At 41.5% G+C, this 22,645-nt stretch overlaps 5 protein-coding genes and 1 non-coding gene across 6 annotated transcripts; 4 read left to right on the forward strand and 2 right to left on the reverse strand.

Moving 5' to 3' along the window:
* Nucleotides 1-6,292: 6,292 nt before the first annotated feature.
* On the forward strand, nucleotides 6,293-6,739 carry CLUP02_12604 (metallo-beta-lactamase superfamily protein; the record flags this gene model as incomplete). Its single annotated transcript, XM_049291568.1, has 1 exon — nucleotides 6,293-6,739. The coding sequence occupies one exon, from the start codon at nucleotides 6,293-6,295 to the stop codon at nucleotides 6,737-6,739; it is 447 nt and encodes a 148-aa protein (XP_049148713.1).
* A 244-nt stretch (nucleotides 6,740-6,983) lies between these two features.
* Nucleotides 6,984-8,025, reverse strand: CLUP02_12605 (uncharacterized protein; the record flags this gene model as incomplete). Its single annotated transcript, XM_049291569.1, has 6 exons — nucleotides 6,984-7,041; nucleotides 7,120-7,296; nucleotides 7,396-7,454; nucleotides 7,584-7,666; nucleotides 7,762-7,951; nucleotides 8,005-8,025. 6 exons carry the CDS (start codon nucleotides 8,023-8,025, stop codon nucleotides 6,984-6,986), a joined length of 588 nt encoding a protein of 195 aa, XP_049148714.1.
* On the forward strand, nucleotides 7,775-8,170 carry CLUP02_12606 (uncharacterized protein; the record flags this gene model as incomplete). Its single annotated transcript, XM_049291570.1, has 1 exon — nucleotides 7,775-8,170. The coding sequence occupies one exon, from the start codon at nucleotides 7,775-7,777 to the stop codon at nucleotides 8,168-8,170; it is 396 nt and encodes a 131-aa protein (XP_049148715.1).
* Nucleotides 8,171-18,709: 10,539 nt separating this feature from the next.
* CLUP02_12607 (uncharacterized protein) lies at nucleotides 18,710-20,794 on the forward strand (the record flags this gene model as incomplete). Its single annotated transcript, XM_049291571.1, has 6 exons — nucleotides 18,710-18,962; nucleotides 19,019-19,704; nucleotides 19,757-19,870; nucleotides 19,932-20,123; nucleotides 20,181-20,567; nucleotides 20,624-20,794. The coding sequence occupies 6 exons, from the start codon at nucleotides 18,710-18,712 to the stop codon at nucleotides 20,792-20,794; spliced, it is 1,803 nt and encodes a 600-aa protein (XP_049148716.1).
* Nucleotides 20,795-21,640: 846 nt separating this feature from the next.
* On the reverse strand, nucleotides 21,641-21,970 carry CLUP02_12608 (uncharacterized protein; the record flags this gene model as incomplete). Its single annotated transcript, XM_049291572.1, has 1 exon — nucleotides 21,641-21,970. The coding sequence occupies one exon, from the start codon at nucleotides 21,968-21,970 to the stop codon at nucleotides 21,641-21,643; it is 330 nt and encodes a 109-aa protein (XP_049148717.1).
* A 470-nt stretch (nucleotides 21,971-22,440) lies between these two features.
* Nucleotides 22,441-22,528, forward strand: CLUP02_tRNA217. Its single transcript has one exon. It is a non-coding gene; the product is annotated as a tRNA-Glu (tRNA).
* The last annotated feature ends 117 nt before the right edge of the window (nucleotides 22,529-22,645 follow it).

A 22,645-nucleotide genomic window follows, 5' to 3' on the forward strand; every position in this document is an offset into this window, starting at 1 on the left:
TTATTAATAAACTAGGACGAGGGCCACGTAGTCGCTATACTTATAAAGAGTTAGGACTTAGAGGTAAACGCAATCTTTAATACCCCTATAAGTAGCGCTCACCCCTTTTCCTAGAGTACGGTAATAAATAGCTATAGAGCAATATATTTAGTTAATAATAAGAGCCTACTTAAACCCGAGAGTTACGTACTATCGGGTAATAAAGACTACGTTAAATTAGGAACTACTATACTACTTATTACCGTACATAGCACTCGTATTATAAAGGGCGTCCTAAATAGACCTAAGGAAAAAGGAACCTGCGATCTAAAGCTCTAGAACGTCGCTTATATCGAGGGATTCTATATTAATATAGTCTTAGAGACTCTACTAAATAGAAGCGCACTCTAATACTACGGTCTAGATTATACTTTGCGATAGGGAACGCTTTATAAGAGCACTATTAAAAAGCAGCTTATCTAAAAAAATAATCTAGTCTTCTTTAAATATAAGCTCCTCTAATCCTATCCTTCTTTTATAAACCTTAAGCGTGTCTTACAAAGCCTAGCTAGTATTATACTACTAGTTAGCTATAGAAAATTCCGTTATTTATATTAACGTACCTATAAGAGGTCTAATAGCGCGCTCCTCTAGCACTTTAGAATAAGTTATCTCGGACCTAATACTCTTCGTTAATTACTATATAAGACTCGAGGTATGCGTATTAAACCTCTATTACAAGTTAAGTATAAAGTATATATATTATCCGAAGCTAAAATAGTAGTCTTAAGAGGACTACCCTCAAAAAGAGCCTCACGGCTATAGTACCGTATATACTAAGATCTCTTCTACTTCGAACTATCTCTTAGTAAACGATAATATATACTTATAGCTTCTAACGAATATAGTAAGTAGCTTAGGGGGTTCCCTTTGAGGATAAAAATAGAGGAAGAAGTACTTTTCGCATTATAGAGCCTCGAGGTAGCGATTCGTTATTAAAAAGGGACTCTAATCTACTTTTTTAAAAGTAATAATAAGACCGCTCTCTTAACTATAAACGTTAGATACGTATATAAAACGTAATATAGCGAGCTAGGAATCGGAATAGAACTTCTACCTCTATATATAAAAAAACCCATAGGTAACGCTAAAAGAGTAGGTTAACTCGTAATCGCTAAAGCTTATAAAATACGCCTTTTTATAAACCTCCTTATAAATTTATAAAATAAAACAGTGCTAGTAGCAATCTTTATTTATAATATTACCCCACGGGAGGCTAATAAAGGAGATTCGCCTATTATAATAGAAATTAATTAATAAAAGCGGTATTAACGCTAGTAATAGACGGGTTACTAAGTACGGGATTCTAAACCGGTTACCCCGTATCTTAGTAGCCTCTACGTATATAGCTACTAAGCATACCCTCTTTATAGGGATTATAAGAGGGGTATATAGTAAAAGGAGTTTAAAGTACTTCCCTATAGGTATATAGGATACCTAGTTAAATATATACTAAAAATACATAACCTATATAGGGTCTAGGTACCCGCGCTCGAGTAGGTATTTATTACGAGGAATATTAGGTTTAATAAAAAAGTCTTTTATAATCCCGCATACGAGGAATAAGCTATCGTGGGTGAGTAAGTAAATCTAATAATCTAAGAAATATAAGAACTTTTTAATACTAATAATAAGTTAATTCGAGCACTCGGGGAAGTAGATCTAGACTTTAAAAATGCTAGTACTTAAGATAACTCTATAGTCAAGGATAGTATTATTATTAGATTTTTAACTATTTAGGACGCTAAGTAACTAATAGACGTACTCTAGGGTGCGGTAAATAAGGCTAAAGAGGTTAATATAGTCTTACCGTTACTACTAACCCCTAAGATAACCCCCTTGCGCGAGCTCGGGGGTAAGGGTAAAAAAGGGGATATAGTAACTAAGTTATAAACGGCTTTGCGCAGTTTATAGTCCTCTTTACGAGCGCTTATATATACCGCGGAGGTTCTCGAGCCTTTAATTCTTAACGGCTCTTAATAAAACGCTAGAATACGCAGTAAACGAGGTACTAATCGCGAGGAAGTAATTCCTAACGCTAAAGTTAATATTAATAAGGAACCCTTATAATAAACCTCTATTATTATATAAGAACAGAGCTTATAAGAACTACCTTATTAAGTACTAAGTAAAGCTTTGTTAGGTCCTAGACGTTTAAACCGGGCCCGTAGACCTCTATAACGCTTTAATAGTAATATCTTCGCAACGCTCTTATATTCGAATATAAAAAACGGCAATTACTATAACCGTCTCTAGGACTACTTTTTCTCTACCTTTATATCTAATTAGTAAAAAGCTATAGAGGAAAGTAGTATAGGATATATAATACTCTATTAAGTAATAAAAGGAGCAGTTTATAGGACCTACCTAGAGTACTCTAGAGGAGTTTAAAAACTACGACTTACTAAAGTTAACTTCTAAAGCCTACTAAAGAAGTTTAGCGATATTAAATATCTCCTACCGCAACTATAGAAGTTACTTAGGGATACTATGGACGCAGAAATAAAAAAGCTAAGGGATATTAGTATATAAGAAGAGGTCGACCGTAATCCTAAATAAGGGATCCTATTTCTATTAAAGTGGGTATATACTTATAAGCACGACGTTAATAACGAGGTTAGCGAGGTAAAAGTACGTATATATATAAGGGGGGATATATAACTACTTAACCCCTTATAAAATACGTACGCTTCGATACTCGCTATAAAGGCCTTTAGGCTTATAATAGTAATAGCTACCTAATTCGACCTTAAGGTAGACTAGTATAATACTATTAACGCATTCCTTAACGCGCCTCTTAAGAGCGAGAAGCTAGTAATTATTAAACTCCTAGAGGGATATAAGGTCACTAATAAAGTAAATAAACTCTAACGCGCTCTATATAGCCTCCGAGACTTACTAATTCTCTAGTTTTAAACTTTTACCTCTATACTCCGTAGTATAAATATAATATATAGCTACGAGGAGATCTATATTTACTAAACTATAGATAGGAAGGTAATACTAGTGTTCTATATTAATAACTTTATTATTCTATACTATCGAGACGACCAAAAGGCGGCTTAGGGGATCGTTAACAGTATAAAAGAATATATTAACCTTAAGGAGAATGGACCGATTAATTACTTCCTCGGAGTGCGGATTTTACGAAACCGTATTACTCGTAAGGTTTACCTTATCTATAACGTATATATCGAGCGAGTTACTAAGCGCTTCGACCTTATAGATTTACTATATTTAGCTACCCCTCTTCTTTAGGAAGAGTTTAAACTAAACGAGGGGTAAGTAACAAAAGAGGAAATAAAGAGCTACTAAAAAAAGGTCGGGAGTGTGCTTTATATAGCTATTATAATTAGACTAGACGTCGCCTTTACTTATTCGCAATTATTATAGTTCTTAACTAACCTAAGCGCAACTTATATTAAAGTAATTAACTACTATATCCGATATTTCTATATAACAAGATATCTTACGCTCTGCTACGGTAGTATACTAAGTACGTAATTATTACTTCTAGCTAGAGATACTAGCTTCGTAAATAACGAGGTAATACGACGATTATCTTAGGGATATATAATATTCCTTTTTAACGGCCCAATTTAATAAAAATTAGCACGCTAGGCGACGGTTACGACGTTAATTACTAAAGCTAAGCTTTTTTACCTTAAGGAAACCGCAAAAGAGACTATGGCTCTAAAGCGCCTTTTTAAGGATATTACCCTTAACCTAGGAGAAGTATAGTTAGTTAACTACGATAATTAGTAAACGATTCGACTCGTCGTAGGGGAAAGAAAAAGAATAGCTACTTAACTTCGCTATATTAATATATAGAATATATAGCTAAGATAAGAGCACGCTAGAGGCAGCTTCGAGGTTATTTATATATTAATAAAAGATATATTAGTAAATAGACTTATTAAAAACCTTTTACGAGCTAAGTTCGAACATTTCCGCACACTTTTTAACCTCTATAATGCGCGAGAAGCTATTATAAATAACTAAAATAGTTAAAAATAATTAATTTGGGCCACGCTTAGAAAAACTTAATACCTAAAGGTAAACGATAGACGGAACCTAGAGTGCGGCCCGGAGGCTTAAAATAAATAAAATAACCTTACCCCGTAGGGTATATATATATAAAAATAAGACCCGGGCTTGCGCCTACTATTTAAACTTCTAGTTTACGAAGTACGCAATTACTAAAAGTATAGTATTATTAAAAAGGAGGGTTAATACGCACGCTAAGAAACGCGTTTTATATACCTCGAAGTTTATAAAATTAAGAGTAGTAGGGGTAGTAAGGGGCACAGGAGCCGGAACGACCGTTAGGTTAACGACTTAGGGTATAGAAGTAGGCGGCGCGATAGGAGGTTAGTTATAAACGACTACGATAGGTACGAGAGAGGACCGGGGGTACGTATTAAAAAAGTCCTCTATATAAAAGCCGATATAGTTCTTATATATCCTCTAATTATTATATATCTAGCGGACGATATTACGGAGCTTAGTAATATCTTATTAAAATTATAGTTAGAAGTGCGCTTCTTAACGATAGAAAAGGATAATATACTTATAAGAGAGGGAGCGCTATTTATAATAGCCTCGGTAAGGGCCTAGGCTATTAGCCGTAAAACGACCGGTATATTAATATACCCTTTAGCTAAACGGCTATTAAAATAGCGCGCATACTAGCTACTACTTTTTATAAAATAACGACTACTATCCTTAGTATTAATATACCAGAGGGCTACCTTAAGATAGGGCAGGTACTAAATCTCCCGTTCCTCGGGAGCCTCTTTCTTAAGCTTTTTAAGGACTAAGTATACGTTAAATAGGCCTAGAATAATAAAAAGAACTATACTTACCGCGGGGGGTACCTTAGCCTCTCGGCGTTCTCTTCTACTTCTTACCGCCCTTTTAAAAAGAGCTAGCTTTACGTTTTTTAGACCTTAGAATAATATTAAATATAAACTCCTAAAATAATAAGTATATAATATACCCTTTTTAAAGGGCTTATTATTCGAACTAGTCTTATCCTTATTCTTAGACTCCGAGGGGGGGATAAGTAAAAGCTTATTAGAGCTCTTATTATTACTATTTACCTTATTATTACCCTTATTACGGCCGCTAAAAAGAGCCTCGAACTTAATAAAGTCCTTAGCGTTTCGATTAGTAACTTTAATATCTTCTTAGCTAGGGAGAGAGAGCTTAGTAGCCGGGCCTTAATAAGCGGGTAAGAGGTTACGGGGGGGGGTAACGACCCAGAGGGGCTCGTTAATATTATTACCTATTTAAACTCTTAATAAACTATATAATACGTATATAAGAAGTATTATAAAAATTATGCGAAACTTATTATTATTTTTAAATATATTAAATATTTATATTTAGAATAAAATTAATAAACGATTTAACGGCATAAGCGCGCGCGCGTAGTAAACGGGGGTACTTATAATAATTACGAGAGGTTAAAAAAAAGAAAAAAAATAATAACTAAGTAACGCCGCGAGAATTTAAATATACGCAAAGCGGCTAAGTAGCCTCGCCCTTAGTAATTTATATACTAAAAGTAATAGAATACGCGCTATTCCGGATTAGGATTCTATTTATTTTAAATAAAGGGATATATTTATAATAAACGCGGTTTAAAAGACGCGTATCCCTTATGCTTAATTTTCTTTTATTTATATTCGACTAAATTAGGCCTTTATAAGGGTATTTAGAGATTCTATCTTAGGTATAATAGCTCCCTAGCGGTAGCAATTAGGGGGTATATTACGTAATAGGGATAGTAATCGTACTTTATAAAGTGCCCGTTACGTACTAAATCACGTATCTATTTTAGATATTGTGTATATAGACCTTCTCTTTTTATCTATTTCCACTTTAATAGTTAAGCCACTTTTATTATATTCCGTATGCCTATTACTGCGTGCCATAACTCGTGATATATCTCGTCGGCATAGGCAGCCGCCGTATACTTATCGATATAGGCGAGGGCAAGCTATCGTAGATCGCCGCGGTCAAGTCAACCCTCGAGTAAGAAAAGGCGACGGTGGAGAAGGTATTGATCACTCACTGGTACTATGATTACACGGGCGGCATCCAGCAGCTGCTAGAGCTGTCTCCGAGCTCAGAGGTCTTTAAGAACTAACCCGAGGAGGGCTAGTTAGACATTTCGGAGGGCCAAAAGTTTGTTGTCGACGGTGTCAGCCTTACCGCTGTCTTCACCCCGGGGCATACCGTCGACCACATGGCCTTCGTCTTGGAGGAGGAGGACGCTATGTTCACGGCGGATAACGTCTTGGGCCAGGGTACCGCAGTATTCGAGGACTTGACCATCTACCTCAACAGTCTCGAGAGAATGCAGAGCCTGTTCAAGGGAAGGGCGTATCCAGGTCACGGGCCCGTGATTGACAACGGCCCGTCCAAGATTCAAGACTACATCAACCACCGGAAGGCTCGAGAGGAGCAGGTCATTCGTACGCTAAGGACGGCGAGGCAAGGCTCTAATATCGAGGGCGATCCCTATGCCTGGACGGTCATGGAGCTTGTCAAAGTCATTTACGCTGACGTTCCTGAGGAGCTGCATATCCCGGCGAGCGGTGGGGTCATACAGATCTTGGGAAAGCTCGAAAAGGAAAACAAGGTGGTCCAGAGTGATGAGAGATGGAAGTTGAAAGATCGATCTGCGTTATAATTCGTCCAGATAATGAAACGGGGCAGAGGTGTTGGCGGACCTTGGTCGGAGCCTCGGATCCGAAGACGGCAGATTTGACGTCGTGATATGTCATACTTAAGTAGGAGGAAAGTGGGGATGGACCTCATGGCTTTGAGGACTACGCATATCATAGAAACCAGACGATCCCGCAACGAGGGTATGAATGTGCTGAGCGTATAATGCAATACACTATACGTCTACAATAGCTTCGAGTTTGCCATAGTCAGCCGGCGATTGGAAGAATCGCGTAGCTAAGATGGGCCATGTGCATCGCGATGGCTCTGCGGCAAGGTTACACAGCGCAACGAGACCGCCGGAAGGTTCGGACAAGTCGAATCTCGTGACGGCGCGGGACGTACGATGAAAGTGGGGCGCCACCTGGAAGGCTAGAAACAGCGGTCGCGGTCTGCATCTCACCAAGGATTCTCTTCTTCTTGGTAGCATCGAAACGGATGCGCTGTTCCGATATCTTGTGACGCAAGCTCAACGCAGCAGAGGTTGAGGGCGGTGTGGTGCAGTAGTTGACATGGAATAGACTAGAGCATTGCGGGTGATATGTCACAATCTCACCTTATTGAATGTTAGAGTGTCAGAGAAAACCGGTGCGGCGGTACGTCTTTGTATGTCCAGCTCACCTTAAGTTGTTATACTGGGTGTTGTAGTCGGAAGGGTGACTGAGATATCCGCCCTTCGACTGCAGATGTGACTCGATCAATATTATTTTACAATTGCATAGAAGCTGATATTCCTTCGATATTATCGAGAAACAGCGTCATCATCCATATCAAGCAGAGTAGCCTCAAAAACTTCCTACGAATTTTACGATGCCCCGTGATCGATGCGGGTCGGACTCCGACTTGACTCCGGAGCCACCGACCGCAAGCCGCGGGAAAAGAGGGGCCTTCGCTTATGATGTCTCGCAGTGCTTCCACAATCAGGTCCGGTCGGCCATGAGAGGTACCCAAGGTACTTCAGGTAGGTACATCAAAGGTACAACGTACCCGCCAGTCTGTCATGTGGAGCCAAGAAGGAGAGCGGGATCGTGGGTTTGACGGGCGGATCGAAGGCAAGGATGCGCACGTACGGATTTCTTATGTGGATTTGGCCAGGTGGTGGGCGGATGGGTTGTGGATTTCCTGCTTGCATCCATCCATGTGGATTTTTGCTCTCTTCTTGGTGGAGTTGGGCGAACTAGTTGTTCATGAGGCTGCTTTAATTTTTCCTTTTGCTGACTTATCCTCTACTTGTTGGCTTCTGGGTGCCATCCCATTTGTAATACGGTCACTATATGGCCGCGATATTGTTCCCCCCAGGTTTCTGTACGTGATGAATCACAGTGTATCATCTGGGCCGGCGTCTGTTGACGTGGGGTATGGCTCATTGCAGGTTTCGGTCAACCGCTCAGGTTGAACATACTCAGGCCAAGGGCATGGCGCAGAGAGAAGCAGGAGAAGTCATTGGCTCCCTTGGGGTTAGACCATTGAGAGAAGCAGAGCAAAGTCTCATTACAGAATGCAAGCAGGCAGCAGAATAGAAGTTACAGGGAAACAGGCTCAACATCATCAATATAGGAAATCAGAAGTTCAGAAGTTTCACAACCCCATGGCCGGGCGGTCTACGGGGGTTACGGGACGTGAGACACGCCGTAACGTACTCCGTACATGGCCTGTTCGTACGGAGCTTTCGTGTATCCTCCGTGTCCGCAAATTTTACTCGTCTTGGCGCCGCGTTGGCAAAGGCTCGGCCGCCCGCCGGGCGTCGTTCAACTTCCAACTCGGGGTGAGAAAAAATACACAGCCTTCAGGCCTCAAGATGATGTTGCAGTGATAGCAGAGCTGGGCGTCAGAAGGATTTGACGCAGGGCTTATTCCCAACGGACGGAGCTTCGGAAGCGCGGCCAACACTTTGGTTTCGTTCTTTTGTTCTTACGTTCTGGATTACCTAGACATTTCATGTCGGTACTTCGCGCTTCCCGCATCCGCCGGCACTGGGGGTCCTGCACGTTTTCGTTCTGCTTATTAACAAAACATTTTCTCTGCCCTATGAGATTTTAGCTCGTGGCCGGGCCCCTTCTCAGTCTCTGCTTACCGCACCCATCGGTGGAGTGGGAACGACGCACACCACACCACAACCTCCACGGAAGTTACACTACAGATCGACGCAGGCAAGGCAGGACAGGGATAGGTAGGTGACGCGACGGAGTTATGTGATGGGGATAGGTAGCTCGCCCGTCTCCCCCGTGTGACTCAACTCCCATGCCTAGACGGAAGTGTTCACAGGTCTTCGGGTCTCTGAAGGGCGCCACGTTCATGTAAGAATCTGACATGGTGGGACACACACCACTAGCAATGTTGGTCCGTAGCAAAGTTGACTTACAAATTCAATGAGCCCTTCTTTAGTACCATGGGTGGACAGCAAAGACAGCCTCGCACATCTGACGACGACGCTTGAGTGGCTGCGGCGAGCACCACGAATCGACGCGCGTGTTATTGACGGCTTGGTGGTCAGATACCATCTCACAGGGCGTTTAAGGCCTGAGGTAAGGAGAGAAAAGGCAAGTCATCGGTGATTTACACTAACGACAGAAAACGGCACTCGGCTACCGCGATCTTAGCGATAAGGTTGTTTTGTTTAGTATTAGTCTGTTGCTCCGTAGTCCCTACCTTACCCACTGTCACGAGTTATAATACGCAGCAATGGGCATACGGAGTATAGTAAAAGTGGCTTAACTATTAAAGTAGAAATAGATAAAAGGAGAAGGTCTATATATACGATATCTAAGATAGATACGTAATTTAGTACATAACGGGCACTTTATAAAGTGCGATTACTATCCTTATTACGTAATATACCCCCCAATTACTACCGCTAGGGAGCTATTGTGCCTAAGATAGAATTTCTAAATGCCCTTATAAAGGCCTAATTTAGTCGAATATAAATAAAGGAAAATTAAGCGCAAGGGATACGCGTTTTTTAAACCGCGTTTATTATAAATATATCCCTTTATTTAAAGTAAATAGAATCCTAACCCAGAATAGCGCGTATTCTACTACTTCCGGTATATAAATTACTAAGGGCGAGGCTACCTAGCCGCCTTATATATATCTAAATTCTCGTAGCGTTGCCTAGCTATTATTTTTCTTCTTTTTTTTAACTTCTCGTAATTATTATAAGTACCCCCGTTTATTACGCGCGCGCGCTTATACCGTCGAATCGTTTACTAATTTTATTTTAAATATAAATATTTAATATATTTAGAAGTAATAGTAAGTTTTATACAATTTTTATAATACCTCTTATATACGTATTATATAGTTTATTAAGAGTTTAGATAGGTAATAATACTAACGAGCCCCTCTGGGTCGTTACCCCCCCCCGCGACCTCCTACCCGCTTATTAAGGCCCGGCTACCGAGCTCTCCCTCCCTAGCTAAGAGGATATCGAGGCTACTAATTAAGACGCCGAGGACTTTATTAAGTTCGAGGCTCTCCTTAGCGGCCGTAATAAAAGTAATAATAAAGTAAATAGTAATAATAAGAGCTCTAACGGGCTTTTACCTATCCCCCCCTCGGAGTCTAAGAGTAAGGATAAGACTAGTTTAGATAATAAGCCCTCTAAGAAGGGTATATCGTATACTTATTATTTTAGGAGTTTATATTTAATATTATTCTAGGGTCTAAAAAACGCAAGGCTAGCTCTTTTTAAAAAGGTAATAAGAAGTAAAAAAGAACGCTAAGAAGCTAAAATACCCCCCGCGGTAAGTATAGTTCTTTTTACTATTCTAGGCCTATTTAACGTATACTTAGTCCCTAAGAAGCTTAAAGGAGAGGCTCCCGAGGAACGGGAGATCTAGTACCTACCCTATTTTAAAATAGCCCTCTAGTATATTAATATTAAAGATAGTAGTCGTTATTTTATAAGAAGTAGTAGCTAGTATGCGCGCTACTTTAATGGCCGTTTAGCTAAAGGGTATATTAATATACTAGTTGTTTTATAGCCAATAGCCTAGGCCCTTACCGAGGTTATTATAAGTAGCGCTCCCTCTTTTATAAATATATTATCCTTTTTTATTATTAAGAAGCGCACTTCTAACTATAGTTTTAATAAGATATTACTAAGCTCTGTAATATTGTCCGCTAAATATATAATAACTAAAGGATATACGAGAACTATATCGGCTTTTATATAGAGAACTTTTTTAATACGCGCCCCCGGTCCTCTCTCGCGCCTATTATAGTCGTTTATAACTAACCTCTTATTATACTACCCGCTTCCGTACCCTAAGTTATTAACCTAACGGTCGTTCTAGTTCCCGCGCCCCCTATTACCCCCGCTATTCCTAGTTTCGTAAACTTCGAGGCGCGTAAAATACGTTTCTTAGCGCGCATATTAACCCTTTTCCTTAATAATACTATACTCCTAGTAATCGCGTACTTCGTAAACTAAGAGTTTAAATAATAAGCATAAGCCCGGGTCTTATTTTTATATATATATACCCTGCGGGGTAAGGTTATTTTATTTATTTTAGGCCTCTGGGCCGCATTCTAAGTTCCGTCTATTATCTACTTTTAAGTATTAAGTTTTTCTAAGCGTAGCCCAAATTAATCATTTTTAACTATTTTAGCTATTTATAATAGCTTCTCGCGTATCGTAAAGGTTAAGAAGTATACGGAAATATTCGAACTTAGCTCGTAAAAGGTTTTTAATAAGTCTATTTACTAATATGTCTTTTATTAATATATAAATAACCTCGAAGCTACCTCTAGCGTACTCTTATCTTAGCTATATATTCTATATATTAATATAGCGAAGTTAAGTAATTATTCTTTCTCTTTCCCCTACGACGAGTCGAATCGTTTACTAATTATCGTAGTTAACTAACTATACTTCTCCTAAGTTAAGGGCAATATCCTTAAAAAGGCGCTTTAGAGCTATAGTCTCTTTTACGGTTTCCTTAAGGTAAAGAAGCTTAGCTTTAGTAGTTAACGTCGTAACCGTCGCCTAGCGTGCTAATTTCTATTAAATTAGGCCGCTAAAAAGGAATATTATATATCCCTAAGATAATCGTCGTATTACCTTGTTATTTACGAAGCTAGTATCTCTAGCTAAAAGTAATAATTACGCACTCGGTATACTACTATAATAGAGCGCAAGATATCTCGTTATATAAAAATATCGGATATAGTAGTTAATTACTTTAATATAGGTTACGCTTAGGTTAGTCAGGAACCGTAATAATTACGAGTAAGTAAAAGCGACGTCTAGTCTAATTATAATAGCTATATAAAGCATACTCCCGACCTTCTCTTAGTAGCTCTTTATTTCCTCCTTTATTACCTACCCCTCGTTTAGTTTAAACTCTTCCTAAGGAAGAGGGGTAGCTAAATATAGTAAATCTATAAAGTCGAAGCGCTTAGTAACTCGCTCGATATATACGTTATAAATAAAGTAAACCTTACGAGTAGTACGGTCTTATAAAATCCGCACTCCGAGGAAGTAATTAATCGGTCCATTCTCCTTAAGGTTAATATATTCTTTTATATTATTAACGATCCCCTAAGCCGCCTTTCGGTCGTCTCGATAGTATAAAATAATAAAGTTATCGACGTAGAACACTAGTATTACTTTCCTATTTGCGGTTTAGTAGATATAAATCTCCTCGTAGCTATATATTATATTTATACTACGGAGTATAGAAATAAAAGTTTAGAACTAGAGAATTAGTAAGTCTCGGAGGCTATACCGAGCGCGTTAGAGTTTGCTTATTTTATTAATAACCTTATATCCCTCTAGGAGTTTAATAATTACTAGCTTCTCGCTTTTAAGAGGCGCGTTAAGGAATGCGTTAATAGTATTATACTAGTCTACCTTAAGGTCGAATTAGGTAGCTATTATTATTATAAGCCTAAAGGCCTTTGCGGCGAGCGTTAAAACGTACGTATTTTATAAAGGGTTAAGTAGTTATATATCCCCCCTTATATATATACGTACTTTTACCTCGCTAACCTCGTTATCGACGTCGTGCTTATAAATATATACCTACTTTAATAGAAATAGGATCCCTTATTTAGGATTACGGTCGACCTCTTCTTATATACTAATATCCCTTAGCTTTTTTATTTCTGCGTTTATAGCATCCCTAAGTAACTTCTATAGTTGCGGTGGGAGATGTTTAATATCGCTAAACTTCTTTAGTAGGCTCTAAAAGTTAACTTTAATAAGTCGTAGTTTCTAAACTCCTCTAGAGCGCTCTAAGTAGGTCTTGTGAACTGCTCTTTTTACTACTTAATAGAGTATTATATATCCTATACTACTTTCCTCTATAGCTTTTTACTAATTAAGTATAAAAGTAAAGAAAAAGTAGTCCTAGAGACGGTTATAGTAATCGCCGTCTCTTATATTCGAATATAAGAGCGTCGTAAAGATACTATTATCGAAGCGTTATAGAGGTCTGCGGGCCCGGTTTAAACGTCTAGGACCTAACGGAGCTTTACTTAGTACTTAATAAGGCGGTTCTTATAAGCTCTGTTCTTATATAATAGTAAAGGTTTATTATAAGGGTTCCTTATTAACGTCGACTTTAGTATTAAGAATTACTTCTTTACGATCGGTATTTCGTTTGCCGTATACTTTAGCGTTTTATTAAGAATTATTAAGAATTAAAAGCTCGAGAACCTCCGTAGTATATATAAGCGCTCGTAGGGAGGACTATAGATTATATAGAACTATTTATAACCCGGTTATTATATCCCTTTTTTTACCCCTACCCCCGAGCTCGCGCAAGGGGGTTATCTTAGGGGTTAGTAATAACGGTAAAACTATATTAGCCTCTTTAGCCTTATTTACCGCACTTTAAAATACGTCTATCGGTTACTTAGCGTCCTAAATAGTTAAAAATCTAATAATAATACTATCCTCGACTATAGAGTTATCTTAAGTACTAGTATTTCCGAAGTCTAAATCTACTTCCCCAAGTACTCGAATTAACTTATCGTTAGTATTAAAGAGTTCTTATATCTCTTAGATTACTAAATTTACTTACTTACCTACGATAGCTTATTCCTCGTGTGCGGGATTATAAAAGACTTCTTTATTAAACTTAATATTCTTCGTAATAAATACCTGCTCGAGCGCGGGCACCTAGACCCTATATAGGTTATGCGTTTCTAGTATATATCTAACTAAGTATCCTATATACCCGCGGGAAAGCACTTTAAACTCCTTTTAACGTATACCCCTCTTACGATCTTTATAAAGAGGGTATACTTAGTAGCTATATATATAGAGGCTACCGAGATACGGGGTAACCGGTTTAGAATCCCGTACTTAGTAACCCGTCTACTACTAGTATTAATACCGCTTCTACTAGTTAATTTCTATTATAATAGGCGAATCTCCTTTATTAGCCTCCCGTGGGGTAATATTATAGATAAAGATTGCCGCTAGTACTATTTTGTCTTATAGATTCGTAGGGAGGTTCGTAAAAAGGCGTATTTTACGAGCTTTAGTAATTACGAGTTAACCTACTCTTTTAGCGTTACCTACGGGTTCTTTCGTATATAGAAATAGAAGTTCTATTCCGATTCCTAGCTCGCTATACTACGTCTTATATACGTGTCTAACGTTTATAGTTAGGAGAGCGGTCTTATTATTATTTCTAAAAAAGTAGATTAGAGTCCCTTTTTAACAACGAATCGCTACCTCGAGGCTTTATAATACGAAAAGCACTTCTTCCTCTATTTTTATCCTTAAAAGGAACCCCCTAAGCTGCTTACTATATTCGTCAGAAGCTATAAGTATATATTATCGTTTACTAAGAAATAGTTCGAAATAAAAGAGATCTTAGTATACACGGTATTATAGCCGTGAGGCTCTTCTCGAGGGTAGTCCTCTTAAGACTACTATTTTAGCTTCGGATAATATATATACTTTATACTTAACTTATAATAGAGGTTTAATACGCATACCTCAAGTCTTATATAATAATTAACAAAGAGTATTAGGTCCGAGATAACTTATTTTAAAGTACTAAAAGAGCGCGCTATTAGACCTCTTATAGGTACGTTAATATGAGTAACGGAATTTTCTATGGCTAACTAGTAGCATAATACTAGCTAGGCTCTATAGGATATACTTAAGGTTTGCGGAAGAAGGATAGGATTAAAGGAGCTTATATTCGAAGAAGACTAGATTGTTTTTTTAGATAAGCTACTTTTTAATAGTACTCTTATAAAGCGTTCCCTATTATAAAGTGCAATCTAGACCGTAGTACTAGAGTGCGCTTCTATTTAGCAAAGTCTTTAAGACTATATTAATATAGAATCCCTCGACGTAAGCGACGTTTTAGAGCTTTAGATCGCAGGTTCCCTTTCCCTTAGGTCCGTCTAGGACGCCCTTTATAATACGAGTACTACGTATAGTAATAAGTAGTATAGTAATTCTTAATTTAACGTAGTCTTTATTACCTAATAATACGCAACTCTCGGGTTTAAGTAGGCTCTTATCGTTAACTAGATATATTGCTCTATAACTATCTATTACCGTGCTCTAGGAAAGGGGGTAAGCGCTACCTATAAGGGTATTAAAAATTGCGTTTACTTTTAAGTCCTAACTCTTTATAAATATAATAACTACGTAGCCCTCGTCCTAGTTTACTAATAAGCTCGCTATAGGTTAGTTAGAGGATCTTTTTAAAAACCTAGGTTTCTTAGGGGTTCTATCGTTCCTTAGCTAACTAGCTTTTTTAAGCTTACCGTAGAGTAATTTCTACTTATTTAATTTAATAGCGGCGAGGACTTCTTTTATATAGCTCCTTAGTATTCGCATTAGTAACCTACTAGCGTTTCGGCCTATAAGTACTTATTCTAATTTTTAGCACGCCGTAGGGCGCTACGGGTATGTATAATTATAAGGGTATATAACGTTACCCTTATTATTTACGTCGTTAACTAAGTTAGAGCGTTTAGTAAAAGTAAAATAAGCCCCTCCTTAACTTAAAGGTCGTTTAGTATATACGTCCTAGGTTACTAAGCTAAATATATACGCAATCTCCTCGAGGGTCCTCGTATACGTTCCGAAGGCTATTAATTCGCTAAAGGTCTTATATATACGTTAGCCCTATATAGGGTTAAGTCTAGACTTAACTATAATTAAGAAATCGAGTATAGTAATCTCTTTATTAATTTTTAGAATATCGTACGTTTTAGCTTAAAAATAAGCGGACTACTACTCCTTATACTAGCGTTAGGGATTAATTCTAATCCTCGCTTTATTAAGGGCTTATTAGTATTCCTCTCGAACCGCATTCCTTACTACTAGTTCGGGGGGCGTAAATTCCTATTTTAAATATTTAACGATTCGCTATATACTAAACTTAGTACCGTTCTTAGTAGCTTTTTAAAATACGTATTCGTATAGTATAGCGTTAACTAATTTTACTAACTACTAGGCAAGGACTTTAATATATATATTAATAGTATTACGTTTATAAGCTATAAGTTACTTATATTTAGCGTCGAGCTCCTATTATTTTTAAATACTCTCGAGCGTATAGATCCTCTTTACGGGTACGGTATAAGGATAGATTTATCTATATAAAATAAGTAGTATAGCTAGCTTTATAAAAAGAAACCCGGCTTAGTTCTATAGGTTACTCGTACTTAAGGAAGTCGAAAGGTTCGTACTAGGAGTTATATTTAGAAGCTACTAATAGAGGATTTCTTAGTTTCTTTAGTCGTTCTCGAATGCCTTATAACGGGCCTAATAAGCTCGTAGTTCTTCTTTATTACGGGTTATAACTAATCGTTCGAATTCTAAGGGTAAAATAAGCGCTATAAAAGGGTCGAGGAATGCGTTAGAATCTAGAGCGTCTAGGTTAACGTACTTTTAAACCCTAACGCCCTTACTTATAGCGCGAAGTACGTTAAACTATTTAATCTAACTATTATAGCTAGTTAGTTTAGCTTAGGCTAAAGTAGGTATAAGTAAGTCGGTTATTTTAAAAAGATTATAAAAATCGTATTAATAAGTACGTTATCGTAGTATAGGGTCTTAACTAAGAGCTAGGCTTATAATTATTACGAGTTATAGTACGTAGTAATGGGTATATAGAGTATAGTAAAAGTAGCTTAACTATTAAAATAGAAATAGACAAAAGGAGAAGGTCTATATACACGATATCTAAGATAGACACGTGATTTAGCACGTAACGGGCACTTTGTGAGGTGCGATTACTATCCCTGTTACGTGACACCCACTCACCCCCCCTGGTTCCCTAGTCCCCGTTGATCCCGGGAGAGTTACACATAGCTGCATGGTCACGAATTCCATGTTCAAGGGAGTACATCTCGATGCTGGAAGTTGCCCTCTCTTCTCTTCCTCATGAGACTGATATGTTAAGTCAGTGGCGCATTATGTATCTTGATGAGATCCAGCCACTCACTCACCAGGAACGAGAGTCTCACTTTGATGTCACGATTGGGGATGTTTGAAGGATGAGCTTGAATGACTAAGCGTGTAAGTAGTGTGAGTGAGCCAACAGATGAGTGAGAGTACGGATTCCAACTGCTCCCAGGAATACCCTCTCTTTCTCAAGGCAGGTAAGGTGTGTACTTACCTCACCTTACGGTCCTTACTTACCTTGTCTGGCCGTCTAGGTCTGCACGCTACTGCACTCATCGCAACCTTCTTCTCTCCAATGAGGTGGTTATGAAAAATTCTGGCAGGGTCTCATGGCGTCACTGCCGCGAAACCCGCTGGAGTAAGGCAGCTGGTCTGGTAAGCTGGTGCAGGAAAGCTCCCCGCACCCCCGCTAGATTCCCAGGATGTGTAGTGCTTGCCCCACCAGCATCACTAACGGCGCGAAGGAAAGAAGGCAAGGTACCTATGTACATAGAATCTCAGGGAATGAAGCTCTCGCGCCTTCCATGTCGTCCACATGTCACCCCTCAAGCTGCTTACACTACCTACTGTGTACTCCCTTCCTCTCACCTCCATCCATTGTTCAACGTGCTCACACCGGCCAGCTCCCGTAGCTTCGGGTCGGCGGGCGTGTACATTTCTCGAGTACCTCCGCCAGCAAGGCAAGGTGGGTGACATGTCACTACCTAAGGTACCGTTCCCATCCCGCACAGCTCTTGGCTTAACTCCTCCCTCCGGTCACTGGATGATGCTGAACTTGGCCGGACCCTCGCTCGTGGATGCCTTCGGAACCTTCGGAGTCGGTCTTTGCACATTTTTTGACCTTGTCACCACTTACACACACGCTGCCGAGCATACTTGCTGCCACTCGCCTCGCGTCTACCACGGTCGGTGACTTCTTTCTCGCGGCCGCCGCCGCCTTACCTTACATGGGGTGGGCAGGATGACTTCCAGGAAACCTGCCTGGACAACATGTGCGATACACCATCGGTACTTTCTTGCACCATCCCATAAGGAACGATGGAGATGGGGAATGCGCATGGGTATGACCTGACTTCTGGCTGCCCGGTCGCAAGGTACTCAAAGCCCGGCCATGTCATCGCCGTGTACCGACGCCAGCTCCAAGAAGCTATCGTTGGGCTATCCTTCACCGTGGCTTTGTACCTCACTTACACCTCTAGACAAGAATCTTGTCGCAAAAGGACTTCTCTCGGTCTCCGCTACGGTGCTGGCGCCGGTGCGACGTCTCTACTTCTCTCTTCGCCAGACCCCACTCTGCTTGTTGTTTAATAAAGGCGACCCGACCTCGCTCTCGCTCATAGAGTCTCCTCAATAATTTTGAAGCTTACCCTCCTGCTCTCTGTCCTTGCGTACGACGCTGCGAAGAGGCGCCAGATAGACCTCTTGCCGACTCTACCGTACCTTGTCTGAATAGACCCGGGGAAAGGTCGAGTTCCTCTTTGCGACATAGCCGAATCTTCCTCTTCTCCTCTTGCGACAACGGATAGCTTAGTCGCAAAAGGGCCCTTGATGAAATTGTCAGCTAGCCAAATCACCACGGTGGTGGTACTGGGCATTGCGCCCTTGGCTGTTGCCCATGGCGCTCACGAAGCCGGCGCCGACGCCATGGAGATGGACATGGGCATGGCACAAGGCGCAGACGTGTCGAAAGCCGAACCCAAAAGCTATCTTCCAACATACTTTGCGCTCGCCGACCATGCCGGAATAATGTACGCACACATTGGACTCATGGTGCTTGCCTGGGTATTTGTTCTGCCAATTGGTAAGTTTGACGAGCTCTGGCCAGTAATCCTACGCCGACTTACACGCGATTCGCAGCTGTGATGCTTTCCATTGCTCGCTCTAGATATACACTTGCGCTGCAATGTGTTTTCATGGCCGTCAATGCGCTTGGAGTTCTCCTGGGAACAATCTACAATGCCAGCACGCCTGATCTCTACCCCAACAATGCGCACCACAAACTGGGCTGGCTGGTGACTTGGGTTCTCTTGGCGCAGGTCCTGATCGGCCTTGTTGGAAGAGTTGCTGGCGCTTTGAGGCACGACAGGCGCGGAACATCCGACAGTAACCAATACCAGTCATTCATTCCAGTAACTGCGGCTGCTATGGCAGAGCACCACCGCGTTAACAGCTCTCGATATACTAGCGAGTATCGCCTGTCCAACGACAGCGGGCAGGGCACCGAGCCTTGTACCGAATCGCTCCGGAGTCATTCCCGCTCCTCATCGTCCAATGAGGTGTCCCCGCGCAACTCTGACGCCTACCTAAAGGAGTACGCCGAAGAAGAGGACGATATTGAAGATGGCCTTCCCATGCCCATGCCGAGTAACAGGGACGAGAACACCAGTGCCAACCCCAGGTCGACGATTGCAAGAGTAGCGGGGAAGATTCCTTCGCGCGTGTTGAAGGGCTTGGTCTTTTTCTACAACTCAATCGATAGACTTATCTTGCCGCTGGGGTTTGTCACCTTGTGCCTAGGTATTGTGACCTACGGGCGGTTCTTTGTAAGCAATACACGAACGAGCTTACTCGAGTTATAAAGCTAACCATGCACAGGAGGGCAACGGCATCTTCAGCGGTTTGGCGCATTGGGTCAAGGGCGGCATTTTCTTTTGGCTTGGCTTGTTGACCCTTGGTCGATGGACCGGCAGCTTTGGTGAACTCGGATGGGTAAGTCAACGGTGCTTTGCCGGCCGTGTTCGGAATCAGTTTGCTGACTTTGCTCCGGCAGGCGTGGAATGTTCGGCCGAAGCGTGCCGACGGCAAGTGGCGGCCCTCGGCCGAGTTTGTCGAGAGCGCCCTCATTTTCGTCTACGGATCGACCAACATTTTCCTCGAGCATCTTGGAAACTGGGGAGGAGAATACAGCGCGCAGGATTTGGAGCACATCTCAATCACTGTTCTCTTCATTGGTGGTGGACTGGTAAGCCTCTTCTCGCCAGCATCGCGAGTCGCTCATTTGACTGACAAGTGAAAACAGGTTGGCATGCTTATCGAATCTAGTTGGGTTCGAGAGCTCTTGAACACATCAGTCATCAACGCTGCTTCTGAGCACTACCGCGACGAGGAAGAGCAGAAGAAGGACCTGCAACCGCCGAAGCAATATGAGTTCTCCATTAACCCCATCCCAGCACTCGTCATCCTTCTCCTGGGCATTATGATGAGCTCGCACACGCAGCACTCTATGGTTTCGAGCATGATTCACAAGCAGTGGGGTAACCTCCTCACCGGCGCCTCTTTTGCTCGTGGGTTCTCGTATGTCATCATGTACCTGAAGCCCCCAAAGTCCATTCTCCCGTCTCGACCACCCACAGAGCTCCTTGCCTCATTTGGCCTGATTTCTGGTGGGATCATCTTCATGGCGAGCGTAAGCCCCCTTTCACCTACTTTGCTCCGAACGAGTAATAGCTTACAGTTCCCCAGGCTAGCGACACAGTCGAAGGCATGGAGAACTACAATTTGGATGCCATGTTCATGTACACCGTGACCATGGGTCTTGTAGGCGTCTTGATGGCCTGGGTCATCATTGTGTTGGCCGTCAAAGGCTGGGCTGTGCGCAAGGAGGCCGGCCGCCGGTCGTATCGGCTGTCCTGATTTACCGACGAATGATTAGACTTGGGTTGCTTGTGAACCGCATTGAGTGGTAAGAAGTGCTCGTGCGGAACGACGACGGTAATGACGCAGTAATGAATATGCGGTCGACAAGGGCATTAGACAGCGACGGCACGTGTGAAGCATGGCTGAGGGCGTTTTCTTCTTCTTTTTTTTCATCTTTAATCCTAGAGATACCCTTATGGCAGCCTGGAGAGTCGAATGATTACTTGATTATCGTAACGAATTATAAACCCCCGTGATTTGAGACACAGTAGCAATGGGATATGTTGGGCGTGAGACTCCTTTGTATTGGCCTTGCTACGGCTCCGTAGCTCATTACCGTTATCTATCTTCTGTGCCTGTACGAGACTTTCCTTCTCGAATGCCTTGAGGATATCTACCTTTTGACTCTGGGTTCCTCATAACTCCCCTTTGAGCTCCAGCGAGCCTTAACCCAAAATCCTTTTGACCCGAAGTTTCCTCAACCCCCGGAGGATGAGTATCTATCAAGCTGCCAATGCAGCTTCAATGAAGGCTATTTGGAATGAAAATGCTCTTTTGTCCCGAAATTCCTTGATTGCCCTCCTGCCGCGTTGCCCGTTTCGCTCGCTCTTGTGTTATTACAGAACTTGAGGTCGGGCCTCGATACTGCGTAACGAATAGCGTATTCCTCGATGGTGGCTCAGTCGCGAGGCTAGGTAAAACACCCTGAGGAATGAGAACCCTCCTTGGCGGGCTGATGAATGAGCGTGTCGTCGAAGAGTCGCGCCCTTGTTGCCATGCGAAGGACGTTTTCCGCCTTCCAATTCCTTCACATCAAGGAACTAACCGCAGTGACCCCCCTCTTCAACCAGAGGTCGACTTCCTCTTCTTGGATTTTTCCTTTTTGTCCTTCTTCTCCTTCTTTTCCTTTTTTGGGGCAGCGTCCTCCTCGGCTGCCTCCACCATCTCTACATCCTCATCTACAGCAGCAGCAGCTGAAGCAGGCTTGACGACGCGCTCCTGGTCCCGGGCGGAGTAGAGCGCGGTGCCCTGCTGCAGGGCGTGAATCAGAAAGGGCAGCGACTCGGCCTTGAAGTCGTCGGCGGCGCGGACTTTGTCGAGATCTTCTGCGAATTCCTGGGTTGTGCGTTGGAGGTAGTAGGTTGTGAAGTCTTGGGATGTTGTGGTCGCCATGATGAGATACGGGTATAGGGATATGTGATGCTGGGCTTGTTCCGTTTTTCTTTTGCTTGCAGGAAGAGAAAGAAAATGTGCGTATGTGCGCGTGTGTAATGATTTTTGTTGTGAGATTTCAGTTGGGATGGGGTTGCTGTAAGTGAATTCTGAGATGAGATGACCTGTGAGATATTGGAAGTTTGAAAGTTTTGAAAGACAGTGTTAGGGCACAGTGTCCGGCTGAGATAACACCCACCTCAGCGCATACGAACCTTTCTCAAAGTCAATTCGAGCTAGACTTTTGGTTTAGTTCATGCAGTGTCTTATACTTTTATCTCTTATGAGTTTGAATGATAAAAGGAGAACGATACAGGAATAGACCAGCCCACGTCAAAGACATCCAATTTGCGAATTCGTCTCTGCACTTTTCACGCACCGCCAGATGAGCTCCCTACATAGTGGTCTTTTGGCGAGTCCAGGTATCCCCATCCGATATGGTGTAGTGGCCAACATGATGCCCTCTCATCTCAATTGAGAGGTTAGGCATAGCCCCGAGTTCGATTCTCGGTTTCGGAACTTTTTGCCCCCCCCCCCCCCGATTAGCACGATTTAGATTCTTATATCTAACATTCCAGTCTGGTTTTGACCTATTCATTGCTCATGACTTCATATTTTCGGCCTCATTGTGTCTGC

The sequence above is a fragment of the Colletotrichum lupini genome, chromosome 6 (genome assembly GCF_023278565.1).
Source record: "Colletotrichum lupini chromosome 6, complete sequence".
Lineage (NCBI taxonomy): Eukaryota > Fungi > Ascomycota > Sordariomycetes > Glomerellales > Glomerellaceae > Colletotrichum > Colletotrichum lupini.